Below are 13,728 nucleotides of genomic sequence, written 5' to 3'. Positions count from 1 at the left end.
CAAAAGTTTAACAAATTAATTACTAAAATTAAATTTAAACTGTTTTATCTTTTATTTGTTTAGATTTGGAAAGGTGAGACAGAAGTTGCTGAAGAGGTGGCGGAGGATGCATTAGAAGAATGGTCTCCATTACATGAAAATAAAGATACTTTGAATAAATATCTCATTCGGTTCTATTGTGACTGCACTGAGAAATATTACCACTGTGAAGAGCTTAGGACATTACCCTGTGTACTTAGAGCTGGTTCCGCAGGAATTGGAGCTTGTGTATATGCTCGATTTAAAGATGGATTTTATTACAAAGGCTTGGTCAAAAGAATTAAAGATAATAAGTTGCATGTTTCTCTTGAAGAAATTAATGATGTAGTTGATCATGATGTTGATGATCCATCAGCAGTTATTCTGAATATCAATCCTCAAGAGGGCCAAGTTAAAAAATTGTTCAAAGTTATTGCTAGTAAATCAGAGTCTATAAAAGGTTATCATCCAGGAAAGGTTGCTGCAATCAAAGGAAACCGTGGGTTTTTAAGTTATTTTATCGAATTTGAAGATGGTAGTACCAACCAAGTTCCATTGACAAAATTGCTGTTAATGCCAAAGGCTCCATATGATGGTATTGATTTTATGGGGTCATCTTAAAGTTCTATCAGTTTGATAGTCTGACAATGCTATACCCTAGCCATATACTGTTAATTTTGGGTTCAATAATAAGGCTGAAAAAAAATTTAACACTTGACATTTTATAATCTGAAATAAAGGTTCTTCAATCTGACAATTCACCATTTTATTTGATTAATTTGAGTACCAATAACATCATCATATTTTTATTTTTTAACCTGAAGTTATTCAGTTAAGATCAATATACAAAAGCTTGTTTGTTATTAAAAAATATAATTGTTCTTTGAACCATTTTTGATGTAAATGTTTAAAAAATAATGCATAGTTTTTTAAGTATATTTCAACCAAATAAATATTTTTTAGCAAATGGATAGATATTTAATAGCAAATTAAAACATTTATTCTTAAAATGCCCAATTAACACCTTAAGAATCATTTTATGAAAACTTCTCACTTTTTCTGAAATTAAATAGAGAAAATTTTCATCAATTTTCTTTTGAATTCTCAAAAAACAATTCTTGTAAGGTGATATTAAAAAACAACTATTTTCATAAATTGTAATTTTCTTTTACTCATTTATCAACCATGATTGTAAGATTAAGTAAAAATGTCTTCTAAATCAAGTTAATATCTTGGGAATGTTTAAGTATCAGAACTGTTTCTCATATGGGCCAGATCTTCAAGCTGTCAGACTAACAAGTTTCAGATTTTTCATATAGGCTCATGTTTAACTTTTGTTAAACTTGAATCAAAGTTATTTAACAGAATGTGGTCTTATTAAAGATTTTACTATAGTTTTAATTATTTTTAGCTTTGCCTACACTTGGAACCTATGTTTATTCTCGTGTTGCTCGTGATTCACCCTTATATGAAAAGGGTATTGTTGCAGATCTGGATGATAAACTTATATACATAAAACATTTAAATGGGAGAAAAGTCTCTCATGATCGTCAAAATACAGAGTTTGTAGTACGTAATATAATCCCTGTATCATCTTCATTGAGAATTGGTCAAGATGTCATTGCACAAGTAGATTCTGATGATCTTCGCATGTATTTTGCAGAGATTTCAGACATTGTAGAAAGTCCAAAATCTAAACGATTCATTATTAAGTTCACAGATGGTTCAACAAAAAAGCTAACTTTAGGTAAAATTAGACTTGTCCCAAAACTTGGTATGTCAGATGTAGAAGATAAACTCTTACCTAGTGAAGTTGTTTCTAAGCGAGAACATTTAATTGTTGATGTTGAAGGAATTTGTCTACGAGTTGAGGGTTATCTCGGAGGCCAGCTAACTCCAATGATGCGGTTTAATTTAAAATTGCAAGCAGATGTTTTTGATTGGACTGACAATCTAAATGCAATATCTTCATTATCAATGCATGCTAGTTACTATAACGAGTCAGTTGCAGAATGGGAGCCTCTAATCGAGCCAGTTAGTGAGAATCAAAAAGAAAGACCTTGGCAACTCAATTTACAGGTTTGTGTATGATCTGTATTTACTACTTAATTTTTTTTAAATGTTTTTAATTTACACCAAAAAGTTCTATGTTAAAGTTATTTGCTGTAGTATATAACACAAAAAGATGATATCCAAGATGAAACTGCTTTACTACTTAAACCTATGGCTGTACTAAAAGCAGAATCATTTGATTGTCTGGAACTGACACTTACCAAAGCTAGTATTTCACTCTTTCAAGATCTTGGAAAGGTAAATTTGTTTGTTTAATACTATTAATCATATTTGATAGTTTATATTAATGTTAATATATACTTAAAGTAGATATGAAATATCCATCTAAATATTATAGAAAATTTTTAACACAATAATAGATAGCATCAATAGGTAACAATTTTATATGTATATTAAAAAGCAAATGGATTGTTGAAAGTAATTAAATTTCTTTGATATTTATAAAATCAGAAGGTATTTAAGCCGTTAAATGCTGCTATTACTTGTTGGTTAACTTTTTTCTGCTTTTAAGGTGTTTAGTGATGCCTATGAGTGCATAGATGATGTGGCAAAACCAGCCTCCATATCCAAAGATCCATTTGTTATTCAAAATAAAGTAATTAATTTGTTTTTCTTTTTTATGAAAAATTGTTTAGATTATAAAATTCTCTGTGTAATGTCTAAATTATTATTTGCTGGATGTGTTATATTTTATTGTATTCTTATTTACAGACTGGAAAGAAAGTTACTGTTGAATTAAATGAGTTCATACAGGTTTTTAAATCATTCTTCACAAGTTTTCAAAATGTTTACGTTTTTGACATGCTGTTTCACTTAATATTTTGATTTATATTTCTTGCAATTTTTTAATCTTTAATATCTTTTGTAAATTTAATTTAGAATTATGATGGCAGTAAAGTAATATTGCTGCACAATTCAGCACCAGTTGGTTTTGAAGAAGTCAAGATTCGAAAATCCGCTGAAAGAAAAATTAAACTTCCTATTATCTCTGTTCAGGTGAAAAAAAAACTATTTAAATTTAATTTATTACAATGAAATAATATACAATAAAACATTTGTTGATTTTTTAAAATTTTTTAGGTTGATGGCTACCATCTTATTAAAAACATAGTTGTCAAGCAGCAACGCACTGTAATCTATGATCTTGTCCCAACTGATGTATGTATTTAAATGTGTTGATAAAAAAAAAGTATTTGTTATACAAATGTTTTTGAATGCCTGTTACAATCAAGTACCACTAATTAAAAGCTGGCTGATTACTTTTAAATGCACCTTGATGCATTACTAAAATCTTTATAAAGGAATTATACTAATTCATCAATTTAAACCATGTTATAGTAGTCATAACAAAAAAATGTATAAAAGAAAATTTTCTTAAAGTAAAGAATATTTTATTTCCCTTTGAAAAAGATATTTTTTGTAAATTTTTCTAGTTTTTATTGAATCAGTCTTTTCTTTAGGAAAATTTAAAACAATTTTGAATGCGATATGTAAATTTTACAAAGAAATTCTGCTAATTTACAAGATAAAACATGAATTATAGTTCTTCACAATACAAGCAGATATTTTATAAGTTAAAACTTTGATGACTTTATTTTAGGAACAAACACAAAATCGCTTAATTTAAAGTTTGGACTTTTTAATTTACAAAAATGTGATATTTCAGTTGACCGAAAATTTAAATATCTAAAAATATTTTGAATTATTTTTTATTACAAGCAAACATTAAATTTTCTTTTTTTTTAAATGGCATTGTAGCTTATTATATATCTCAATGACTATCTTCACTTTACCACCAAATACCGGTTTTAAAAAAAGTTTCAATAGTAATCGCCATTAATTTCAGAATAGTTATGCTATAAATCAAAATATTTATGCTAACATTTACAATAGCTGCACTAAATTTCACAATTATTGTGCTAAAAATCATAACACTTGTGCTAAATTTCTTAGTAGTGGTGCTAAATTTCACAATAATCACATCAAATTTCATAGTAATTGTGCTGAATTTCTCAATAGTTATTTAAATATCACAATAGTCATGCTAAATTTCATGATAGTTGTGCTAAAAATTGATGATTTTTTTAAACACTTTTTCTTTGGTTGAATTCTCAACCGTTTAAGTTTAAATTTGGGTTTCAACTTTCATTATTAATAGTTAAAGTTAAACTATTTTAAGGAAAAATTTATTTTTGCTGTTTTTCAAATGCATGGAATGGTTATAGTTTTCAGTATTAAATCAAAGATTTTGTAGATTGGAACACGCTTGATAACTGAGAATCAAACAGTATTAGAGCTGATGAAATATTTTAAACATCGTTGCTATAACAAATATGTTGGGTGGTAGAGTAAGACCCATGACAAATTATAGGCATTTAATGATTTTTACCATAACACAATATTTTAAAATAGTTTGTCTCAAAAAATTATTGCATATGTAACCTAAAAATAAGCTATATATGTAATAATTCATATTATTACAGCTTATATTATCAACTTTATTACAATCATTTTTAGATACTTTCTAGTACGGGTGCATATTCTATTGTTGTAGAAGTTATGACAAATGATGGACAGAGGTCTATTTTTATACGGTCAGCATTACAGGTAGTTACAGCTTATGTCTTTCAAAAAAATTTTTTTAATGAAACATTTTTTCAGTTTTAGGCACAAAATTGAAAGTCAAATCACAAATATTTTATTATTCTGTGAAACTTGAAAATATTTATTATGTTTATAGTATATTAAGTATACTATTTTATCTATATTATTTACTATTGTTTTTATTACTGAATATTTAGATAGCTCAATTCAATTGATTTGAGCAAACATCAGGGTCACTATAGCTCACTAAAAATGCTAAGCATGCATATATAATATATTCTTCTAAGCTCACAAAACCTTTAAACGTAGCTTGCTGTTACAAAATTTTAAAATGGTTTGTTGCTTCAATTAATGCAATTGAGTTAGAGTTAAAAATAAAAAAAAAAAAAAAAAAAAAAAAACAATTTTCCACAACATGTCAATACCATGTTTAGACATTTTTAATATTTATATGTTTATATGTTTAAATATTTTTTAAATCCCATTATTCTTACTTATATTACTCTGAGGTTTAAAAAGCTCATAAAACAGTATTTTAAATCAAAATTAACAGTAATCATCTTGTGAAAATTAGCCACCAAATAAATAATAAACATTTTCACATATAAAACATTTTAATAAGCATGTGTTGTTACTTGCCAATAATTTTAATTAATAGATTGATAAGCCTATTATCACAAAATCACTTTTCTATACCAAATACTTTTATATACTTTTGCTTACTGTTTTGTTTCCCTTTGTATTTAACTTATTTAAAGCAGAAAATTGGGATCAATTACATAATATGCTATGTTTTATGCAATGTTCTAATATTAATATTTAAATAAACAACGAGGTGTTAGTACAAAATATTATTAGTACAAAATATTATTAGGATGAAATAGTGTATTAGGTTTTGAAGATTACTTTTGCTATTTTTGTTAAAGCACAGATTTTGTGTTTTCTTTTTAGATTAAAAACCATTTTCCTATGCCTCTTGATATATTTTATAAAAATAAAGATAATGAGAGCATCTTGCTTGGGAAGATAGAAAGTAAATGTGTTTATTCTGTACCACTGATTCCTGCATATCACAGTTCTTTTTATCTGAAACCATCAGGGTTTGGGTAAGTTTTCATTTTTAAGTTGTGTTTTTTTTTTTTTTTTTTAAAGTTTAACTTAAAGGTGTTAACATATACATTTCTGTTTATTATTTGTTATATTTATTTAATCATGTTTATCATCTATGTTTGACCCTGACATTTAAATGTTAGAAAAAAAACAACTGTAAACATGTGAAATTCATTAATAAAAAATCAACAACAGTTGATTCTTTGAGAGTTGATTCTTCATGAATGAGTTTCACATGTTTAGATATAATGCTACTACTACACCATTACTCTGGAGTGATTTTGTAGCTGAGCGGAAAAAAGTTTTTATTTGTGTTAATCCAGAAGATGAAGCTTTCCCATTTTATATCCAGGTAATAATTGCTCATTTTAAAATTGAAATTACTAAATCATTAGATTACCCCGTAAACCAGCTGAAATATTATTCATTAGGTTGTTGCAGAAGAAGAAACTTATACATCTATCCATGGAATGTTAGATGCAGTTCCAAAGTATCTTATTAATTGTCATCCGCCATTTACTTTGCATAACTATTTACCATATACAATAAAATACAAAGCTCCGGTTTGTACTTTCTCTTTTTTCCATATTTAAGTAGCATAACTTTTTAAGTGCAGTTCATTGATTAACAAACTAATTGTTAACTGTTAATACCAAATTTTGAGAAGTTGAAAATAGATTAAATTTTAATAAAATTATCAGCTTAATTAAGACTAAGAAAACACTTATAATAAAATATAAAGAATTAATCTATGGGTTGGCTTTTATAAGAAGTGGTTAACACCTGAATTTTATACCAGGTGATTTAAAGTAGATATGAAAACAAATTTGAAATTGATTTTTTCAAAATTTCAGGGAATGCCTCAAATGGAAAATTTATTTGGTGGTAACTCATGGCCTTTATTTACAGCTTCGACAGAGGAAAGATCAGTTGTTTATATTGAAGTAAGAGAAATTGTTTTAATTCTGTAAATTACAAGAGTTTTAAAGTTTTTAAAACTTGTTTTCTATCAATTCTTATCAACATCAATTTTATTACTAAAAATTCTAAAAATTACACAGGTTTTAGAGTTTTTAAAACTTGCTATCTTTCAATACTCATTAATATCAAGGTATTATTAAAAATGAAATTTTTTAAAAAATTTTTCTTTATAAAATTTTATTCGTTTTTGTTAAGTTTTACAATTGAATCAGTGTTTTTTAAAAAGGCTAATTTGCTCAAAACCCGTTTTTGAGAAAACTAAAAAAAACTCTTTATATCTTTTAATATTAAATATACAGAATTTGTGTAATATACTTTTTAAAAATATTACAAGAGTAACATCTTAGTACACTTTGATAATTGTTATAACATTTCGTTTGTTAATAATTAATGTATAAAATTTTGAAAAATTGGCTCTTTTAAAAAAAAAAGGAATATTTCAAGAAGTAAAACAAATTAAAACTCCATAAGAACTATAACTATTTACTTTAAAACAATGTTTTAACATCCCAGTAATTAATATAATACATTCATATAACTAAATTAGTTATCAGAAAGAATTAATCTAGTTCCCCCTCAAAGTCACTATCAGGGAGATTCTCACATTCATTAGTTGGCCAGGAGTACAGCTCGTTATAAAACTTGTTGAATTCTTCAGGAATGAATTGTTTTAATTTGTTAAGTTAATGCCTTCCACCTTTGCTTTTTTCAGTGTAACTTTGCCACTTGGATAAGCCAAACTATCCACCTGTAGTACAGTACCCGTATGTTTGAACATAAAAAAAGTATGACAGACCAAACCATTAATATTGGTGAATGCCTTAATGTAGCCTTTTTTATCATGCTCATATACAAAATAAAACAAGTTACTAATTGAAAAGTGAAACTTTTTTTCTTTTGGGGCATTTTTACCCCCTTGGTTTCTGAAGAAGGGCAAGATTTTTTGTAATGTTTTCAGCTCCAGGCTTTAAAATCAAAAAATTTTTAAATGGTTCCAGTAAAAAGACTCGCTCACTTTTAAATCTGGGTTTTTATCACAAAAACGTTGCTACATTAATTTTACATTTAAACTTGCATTGAGGTAATATACTTTTTTGCCTGAGTAATGTGATTCCTTGAGTGGAAATGATCTTATGTGATTACTAAAAATGTCATGAACATTCTGAGAAAGACGATTAGTAATGCCTTTTCCTCTTTTATCTTCAGGGGTTATTCCAATAACCTTAAGGTTCCTTATTCTCCGTAATTGTTTCTCACTAATACTTAAGACAGATAAAAGTGCACTGCAACATCTCTACGCGTATATTGCCTACAATCAAATAATAGGAGAAGCTATTTGGCTGCTTTAATACTTAGATTTGGCTACCCATATCTAAGTACTATAGCTGGTTTAGACTTAGGGTTAGGTTTTAGGGTTAAAATATTTTGAAGTATGCTATTCTATTGGTTTTTAGACATATAAACTTATGCTTTCATGAAATTTGATTAATGTTTCAAAATCTTAAAGTATAGTATTTTTTATAATTTTAGTATAGTTTCATGTAAACATTAGACTTATGATAAGTTTAAAATGATTTAAATATACTATATGTAAATGTATATATAATGTATATATATAGTGTGTGTATACACACACACGCACACGCACACTAATATATATATATTACATTGGATGTTTGAAATTTACCTGCAAGTAAACTTAGGGTACTTTGGTGGAACTTCATTTCCCTTATGATTTATGTATAACTGTCCCATTAAATGTGCTTGTTTTATTTTTTTATGTTTGTACTCACAAGAATAACTTTCTTTCCTCTTTCTAAGACTTGGAATTATGAGATTCATTAAAATTTTTATAATAACAACATACAAGAAACTGTTTACATTTTCCGCGTATTGCGCCTAAAAATATGAAGCAGATCAAATGTCTTTCTTCAAATTGGAGTTTAGTTTCATTTGAAGATTAAAGATTACTTTCATTTCTTTAAGGATTTTTTTTGCTCTTTACAGTATTGTTGGTCACCTGTCTTTGTAATTGAAACATTTATATAAGCTAATAAACCATGCACATGAAAGCTTAGTGTGGTAACCTTGTGAAAAATTAATTTTGCTAAACTTAATTATATTGAAGGGTGGATAATGTTTAACTATAATTGCTTCTAGGACAATTTGGTAAATATTTTTCTCTTGAAATATGTAGACTCATGTTAATTTCTTAATTTACTTATCAAGACAGATAAAGCTTCAATCTAAATTCAAGTTTGCTCAAATAATATTTTTTATGCTTGTTTAACAGGTGGAGTTTTAGAAAATTTCTCTCTTACCCATTAAGTTTTTTTTAAATCTTCTGACTTAACAATCTTCTGACTTGACAATCTTGTAAGAAAAGAAGCTAGAGACAACCGTTTTAAATCAAATACAAGTTTATGCTTTTAAAAAGAGGAATATTTTCTTTTGGATGTGGATTGAGGTAGCAACAACTTTTTCCATCTATGCGTCTTTAGAAGTGTTACCTATTCTAAACTAGGTAACATTTTTGAAGACACATATTAATTCAAAATACTGTTTAATCTAGGAATGATAGATTAAACAGTATTTTGAATTATTTGATTAACAATTTTCAAAAATTATCAATTTATTAAATTTTAAATTAATTTTTAAAAATGAAAAACCGGGGCTGAATTTTTACAATTGACAAATAGTACATTTCTACTCATAAAGGTCTCTTTTTCATTAGGTATGATCTTTAAAAACATAAGTTATTAATTGTATAAATGAACATATATTTCTCTTGCTGTTTTAATAATTTCATTTTTATTTGGGTATTTTAAAAGATTATCTGGTGATTCTGAATCTGATTTATAGTCATCCAGGTTATTTAAATTGCAAAATAGACTAACTACATTATAATTTCTTTAATTCTCTCAGAGACAGCAATAAATAAACTATGATCTATATTGGTATTTTACTCTCTAAGATTTTCTAGTAAAAACAAAATAACTTTATCATATCACAGTCTCTATTCCCAAATCCTTTAACACTTAACTCTACACTATCAAGAGTCTCAACAACATCAGAAAAGTGTTTTATTTCTTCTTTTAAAATCAAATCTGTTCTGGATATCTCTTCAAGAACTTTTCCAATAACATTTTTAATTCCAAGAATCGTTTTAACATACTGATTAGAGAATTCAATCTAGTTTTAGTATCCTGAATAAGCTTAAGATTTTTTCCTGAATCAGTTCTACAAATGTCTTTAAGAGTTCTAAATGGTGATTTTTTAAACAGCTTAACTATTTTATGAATCTTTATAAGAATAATATAGTTCTCATTGAGCTGGATTCCTTCATCAACAGAACTGTTACTTTCTTCAATCCAGCATTTTTGATTGTCATTAACATTGTCAGGATCAGAATTAGCTTCTTGATTTTCATTATCCTTGTTATTGATTATTTCTTGTTGAATTGTTTCCGTTGCTAAACTTTCTTTTAAAGAGTATCATGTACAGCAAGATGAATTCCATTGCAATTCAAAGTTGGTGGATAACTCCCATTTATTGTCTCATTTTCTTCATAACTGATACCCCATCAGTAACACATCCAAAGATATGTTTGGTCAAATTTAATACTAATTCATTCAACTTATCAGTAAAAATAATAACTGCTCTTTTGAAAGGCATTGAACCATTTATTCTAATCATTTCAAGACTATAAATGATACTTGTCTGAACAATGTACATTAACACACAAGTATCTTCTAGTTCTACCTGATATCCTATTCATCAAGAGAAATTGAAAATCTTTCTTCGTTTAATTTTTTTTTGCTAAAGCTCTTGAGTAATTTTTGACTTAATTGAGCTTGAATAATTCATAACAATTGCTTTTATAAAATGTCAATAATCAGCGATTTTTAGTCCTTGAGCTTTCCAGCCACTTTTAACATCTTTATTATTGGCCAAAGTTGAAAACTTATATGATTTACAGCTGTTAAACAAGCTTAAGCCTATTCAGCTTTGTTACCTATTTTTTTTAAAGTAGGTAGTTATACTTGGCTCTATAGTTTTGACTTTTTTTGAAATAATTTTGGTTGGCAAAATTTTATGTTTGTTCTCTAAATGATACAAGAAACTTGAAGTTTATGAATGAACTTTAAGTTCGACTGAACAATTTTTGCAGTTTAAATTGATTTTTTTAAATCGATCAATTGTTAGTTGGTTACCACCCCTATTTTAAAGTTTCAAAGTCTCTATTTATAGATTGGTACATAAAACGCAAAAATGGCAATCGTGTAATAATTCCCATGATTATTATATTTAAAAAGCTTAAAAAAAAGAAAGATTAAGTAAACAGAAAAAAGATATGAAAAATTTATTTCAAAAATGTATAAATTTTACCTAGCTTCAATTTTATTATCAATTTTATTCCCTATATTGTTATTGTTTAGATTTCTGATTATTTTACGAAAACATGGACTGGAGGTTTCGTGGTTAGTGGAGTTGCAGAAGGTTCTAAAACATCAACTTTCTCTTTAAATTCTGAACACGATGATAAACTGGTGAGAACTTTTACTTTTTTATCATTTTCTAAAGCATTACTTTGAATTCTACATATAGTTTGAAAAGGAAATATTTTGAGTTTTATAAAAAAAATGGAAAATATATGTAAATCTTAAATTTTTTTATGTAAGATGTTTTTAAAAGGCTTTTTTAAAACTTTAAGGAACTTAAAGTTTATGCAGTAAATGATGGTGGAGTTCATGTCACCTTATACTCTCCATACTGGATGCTGAACAAGACTGGTAAAACACTTGTTTATCAGGTAACATTTGATTTCCCACTGTAACATAAAAATCCAGACAAATACTATTTTTTCCTTATATATTTATTTTTGCAAAAACAAAAAGATTAAAAATTTTTTTTTTAAATAACTTGTTTATAAGGTCAATTAATTATTACTTGTTTATAAGGTCAATTAATCATCAATAATTCAATTAATTGTTCACTTAACATAACTTTTATCTATCCCAAATAGATAAAAGTTATGTTATGATAAACTATCAACAATAAAAATAAAAAGTTTCTTTAGGCAATTGGTAATAGTGCTACTTTTGTTCACCCAGCTGGCAAGGAGGAAGCACTCATGTTTTATGTCAAAGGAAAAAAATCAAAAAAAGTAATAAATATGTTATTTTCTTTTAAATACCTTTTAAAAATAAAATATCATTTTGCTTTTTAGGATTTATTTACTTTTGAATATTTCTTTTACAGGCACGAATTTGTGTAGAAGGCTGTGAATGGTCGGATGAATTTTCATTGGATACTGTCAACAGTGGTGGTGCACTTAAGTCTGAAGGTTTAAGAAAGCGAATGTTTGAGGTTTGTGAGAAATCATCAAATTAATTTTAAGATAAAATTTTAGTATTTTACTTTTGTTTTGTTTAATTCTTTAATTTTATCTTATTTTTTATAGATTGGAGTTGGAATTAGTCTATCATACTTTGGTCTAACAAAAATTGTTACATTTACGCCATTGCGTGTGCTTACTAATCATACCAAGGTTTGTTTTGCCTAAATCTTTCATTTGTAAAAAAGAAAAAAGTTTAAAAATGCTTGATGTCTATATAGATCAAAAATAATACAAAATACTTACAAACACAAATCATTTTTATGCTTAAATTGAAGCAAAAAATTAATTTAAAAAAAAAGTTTTTAATTTTTTGTTTGTAAAAGTATTACCATGTAAGCTAAAGATTTTTTAAAAAGATAAAACTATGTCACCTATAAAACATATTTATAGTTTGTAATTAGCATGGCAGAATCAGGTTCAGAAACCTCAGAGTGGCACACTGTTAATCCTGATGAGGTAAAGAAAATATTTTACTAAAATAAAACTGAGTTATTAAAATACAAAAATTATATTTTTGACTCAGCAAGTTAATGTTATTACAAAAGTTAGTTTATTTAATTTACTTTATGTTAAATTTATTTCCAGAGTGTTCCCTATTGGCCGACCTGTCTTCCCCCTGAAAATTTATTTCTCAACATTAATGGTATAAGCTCTGTTAACTTTAACCCACTACCTGGGCAGACTCTTCTACTGAAGTTTCAAAATGAGGTAGTTAATTTTTTTCATATTTAAAAGAAATAACTTTTTAATGTGGTTTTAATGTTATTTTTATATGTAAATGGTACATGATAAATTTTCTCTGATGTTATTTTGTGTAAAGAGTACATTATAAATGCAAGAGTTTAATTTTTGGAGTTGAAAAAAAGTTCTTTTTTAGGTTCATAAAATAAAAAAGAATCTAAATCATATCACTGTTCACACTGTTTTTTTAATTTTCAGCAAAAGAATCTTTTTTCTTCATAATTCTTTTATCTTTGGCAATATTGTAAAATAGATTTTGATTATCAACTAGTTGAGATGAAGAAAAAGAAATTAGAGATGCTTTTATGATCGTTTTAAAGACCAATATATTATTATATATTATGATCTTATTTAAGATAGGAGGTATCTGTGTGAACTATCAAGAAAAAGATTCTTCTTCGCTTCTTTCATTCAAATCATATTTTTCGGGATCTGCTCCTGTACGAATTGAGAACTTGTGCAAAAAAATCAGCATGATAAGCTACAAGCAATCGTAAGTTATTTAAGGAGTTCCTTCAACTAATGAACTTTTAAAATTCTGCTTCAAATGTTTTAATATGATTGAAGAGCTAGAGTTGCATAAAGATAGTGAAGTAATTATTCTCTACTCATGAAAGTATTCAATTGGTTCTCAATTGAAAAATATTTTTCAGAAAATTTCAGAAAATTACTATTTTATACTACTTTGTTATGAAAGTAATTTAATTATTAGTTATTATTATTTTATAGTTAAATTTCAATTGTTATAGTTAAATTACTACTTATTATTGGCTATTATTATCATTATCATCATCATCATT

The 13,728-nt window shown here is 26.5% G+C and overlaps 1 protein-coding gene across 2 annotated transcripts in view; it reads left to right on the top strand.

Annotated features, from left to right (window-relative positions):
• LOC145181321 (intermembrane lipid transfer protein VPS13A-like) overlaps positions 1-13,728 on the top strand; it is a 46,448-nt gene that overhangs the window by 21,076 nt on the left and 11,644 nt on the right. The window contains exons 33-52 of one of the 2 annotated variants that reach the window (XM_090071512.1): positions 64-613; positions 1,430-2,097; positions 2,188-2,328; positions 2,603-2,686; positions 2,803-2,844; positions 2,971-3,087; positions 3,172-3,249; positions 4,609-4,698; positions 5,647-5,801; positions 6,049-6,157; positions 6,237-6,368; positions 6,660-6,749; positions 11,226-11,336; positions 11,501-11,599; positions 11,867-11,953; positions 12,049-12,156; positions 12,251-12,337; positions 12,578-12,643; positions 12,773-12,895; positions 13,285-13,421. In XM_090071512.1, coding sequence (XP_089927638.1) covers positions 64-613; positions 1,430-2,097; positions 2,188-2,328; positions 2,603-2,686; positions 2,803-2,844; positions 2,971-3,087; positions 3,172-3,249; positions 4,609-4,698; positions 5,647-5,801; positions 6,049-6,157; positions 6,237-6,368; positions 6,660-6,749; positions 11,226-11,336; positions 11,501-11,599; positions 11,867-11,953; positions 12,049-12,156; positions 12,251-12,337; positions 12,578-12,643; positions 12,773-12,895; positions 13,285-13,421 — 3,074 coding nt within the window. Of the gene's footprint in view, positions 1-63; positions 614-1,429; positions 2,098-2,187; positions 2,329-2,602; positions 2,687-2,802; positions 2,845-2,970; positions 3,088-3,171; positions 3,250-4,608; positions 4,699-5,646; positions 5,802-6,048; positions 6,158-6,236; positions 6,369-6,659; positions 6,750-11,225; positions 11,337-11,500; positions 11,600-11,866; positions 11,954-12,048; positions 12,157-12,250; positions 12,338-12,577; positions 12,644-12,772; positions 12,896-13,284; positions 13,422-13,728 lie in introns of those variants that run through there. The other variant, XM_090071513.1, reaches the window with a different exon arrangement.

Source organism: Hydra viridissima, unplaced genomic scaffold, assembly GCF_058129835.1.
Source record: "Hydra viridissima isolate aposymbiotic clone 2 unplaced genomic scaffold, HvirCarnegie_v1 scaffold_14, whole genome shotgun sequence".
Taxonomy (NCBI): Eukaryota; Metazoa; Cnidaria; class Hydrozoa; order Anthoathecata; family Hydridae; genus Hydra; species Hydra viridissima.
The sequence above is the reverse complement of the archived record's forward strand: the minus strand, read 5'-3'. Positions and strand labels throughout refer to the sequence as shown.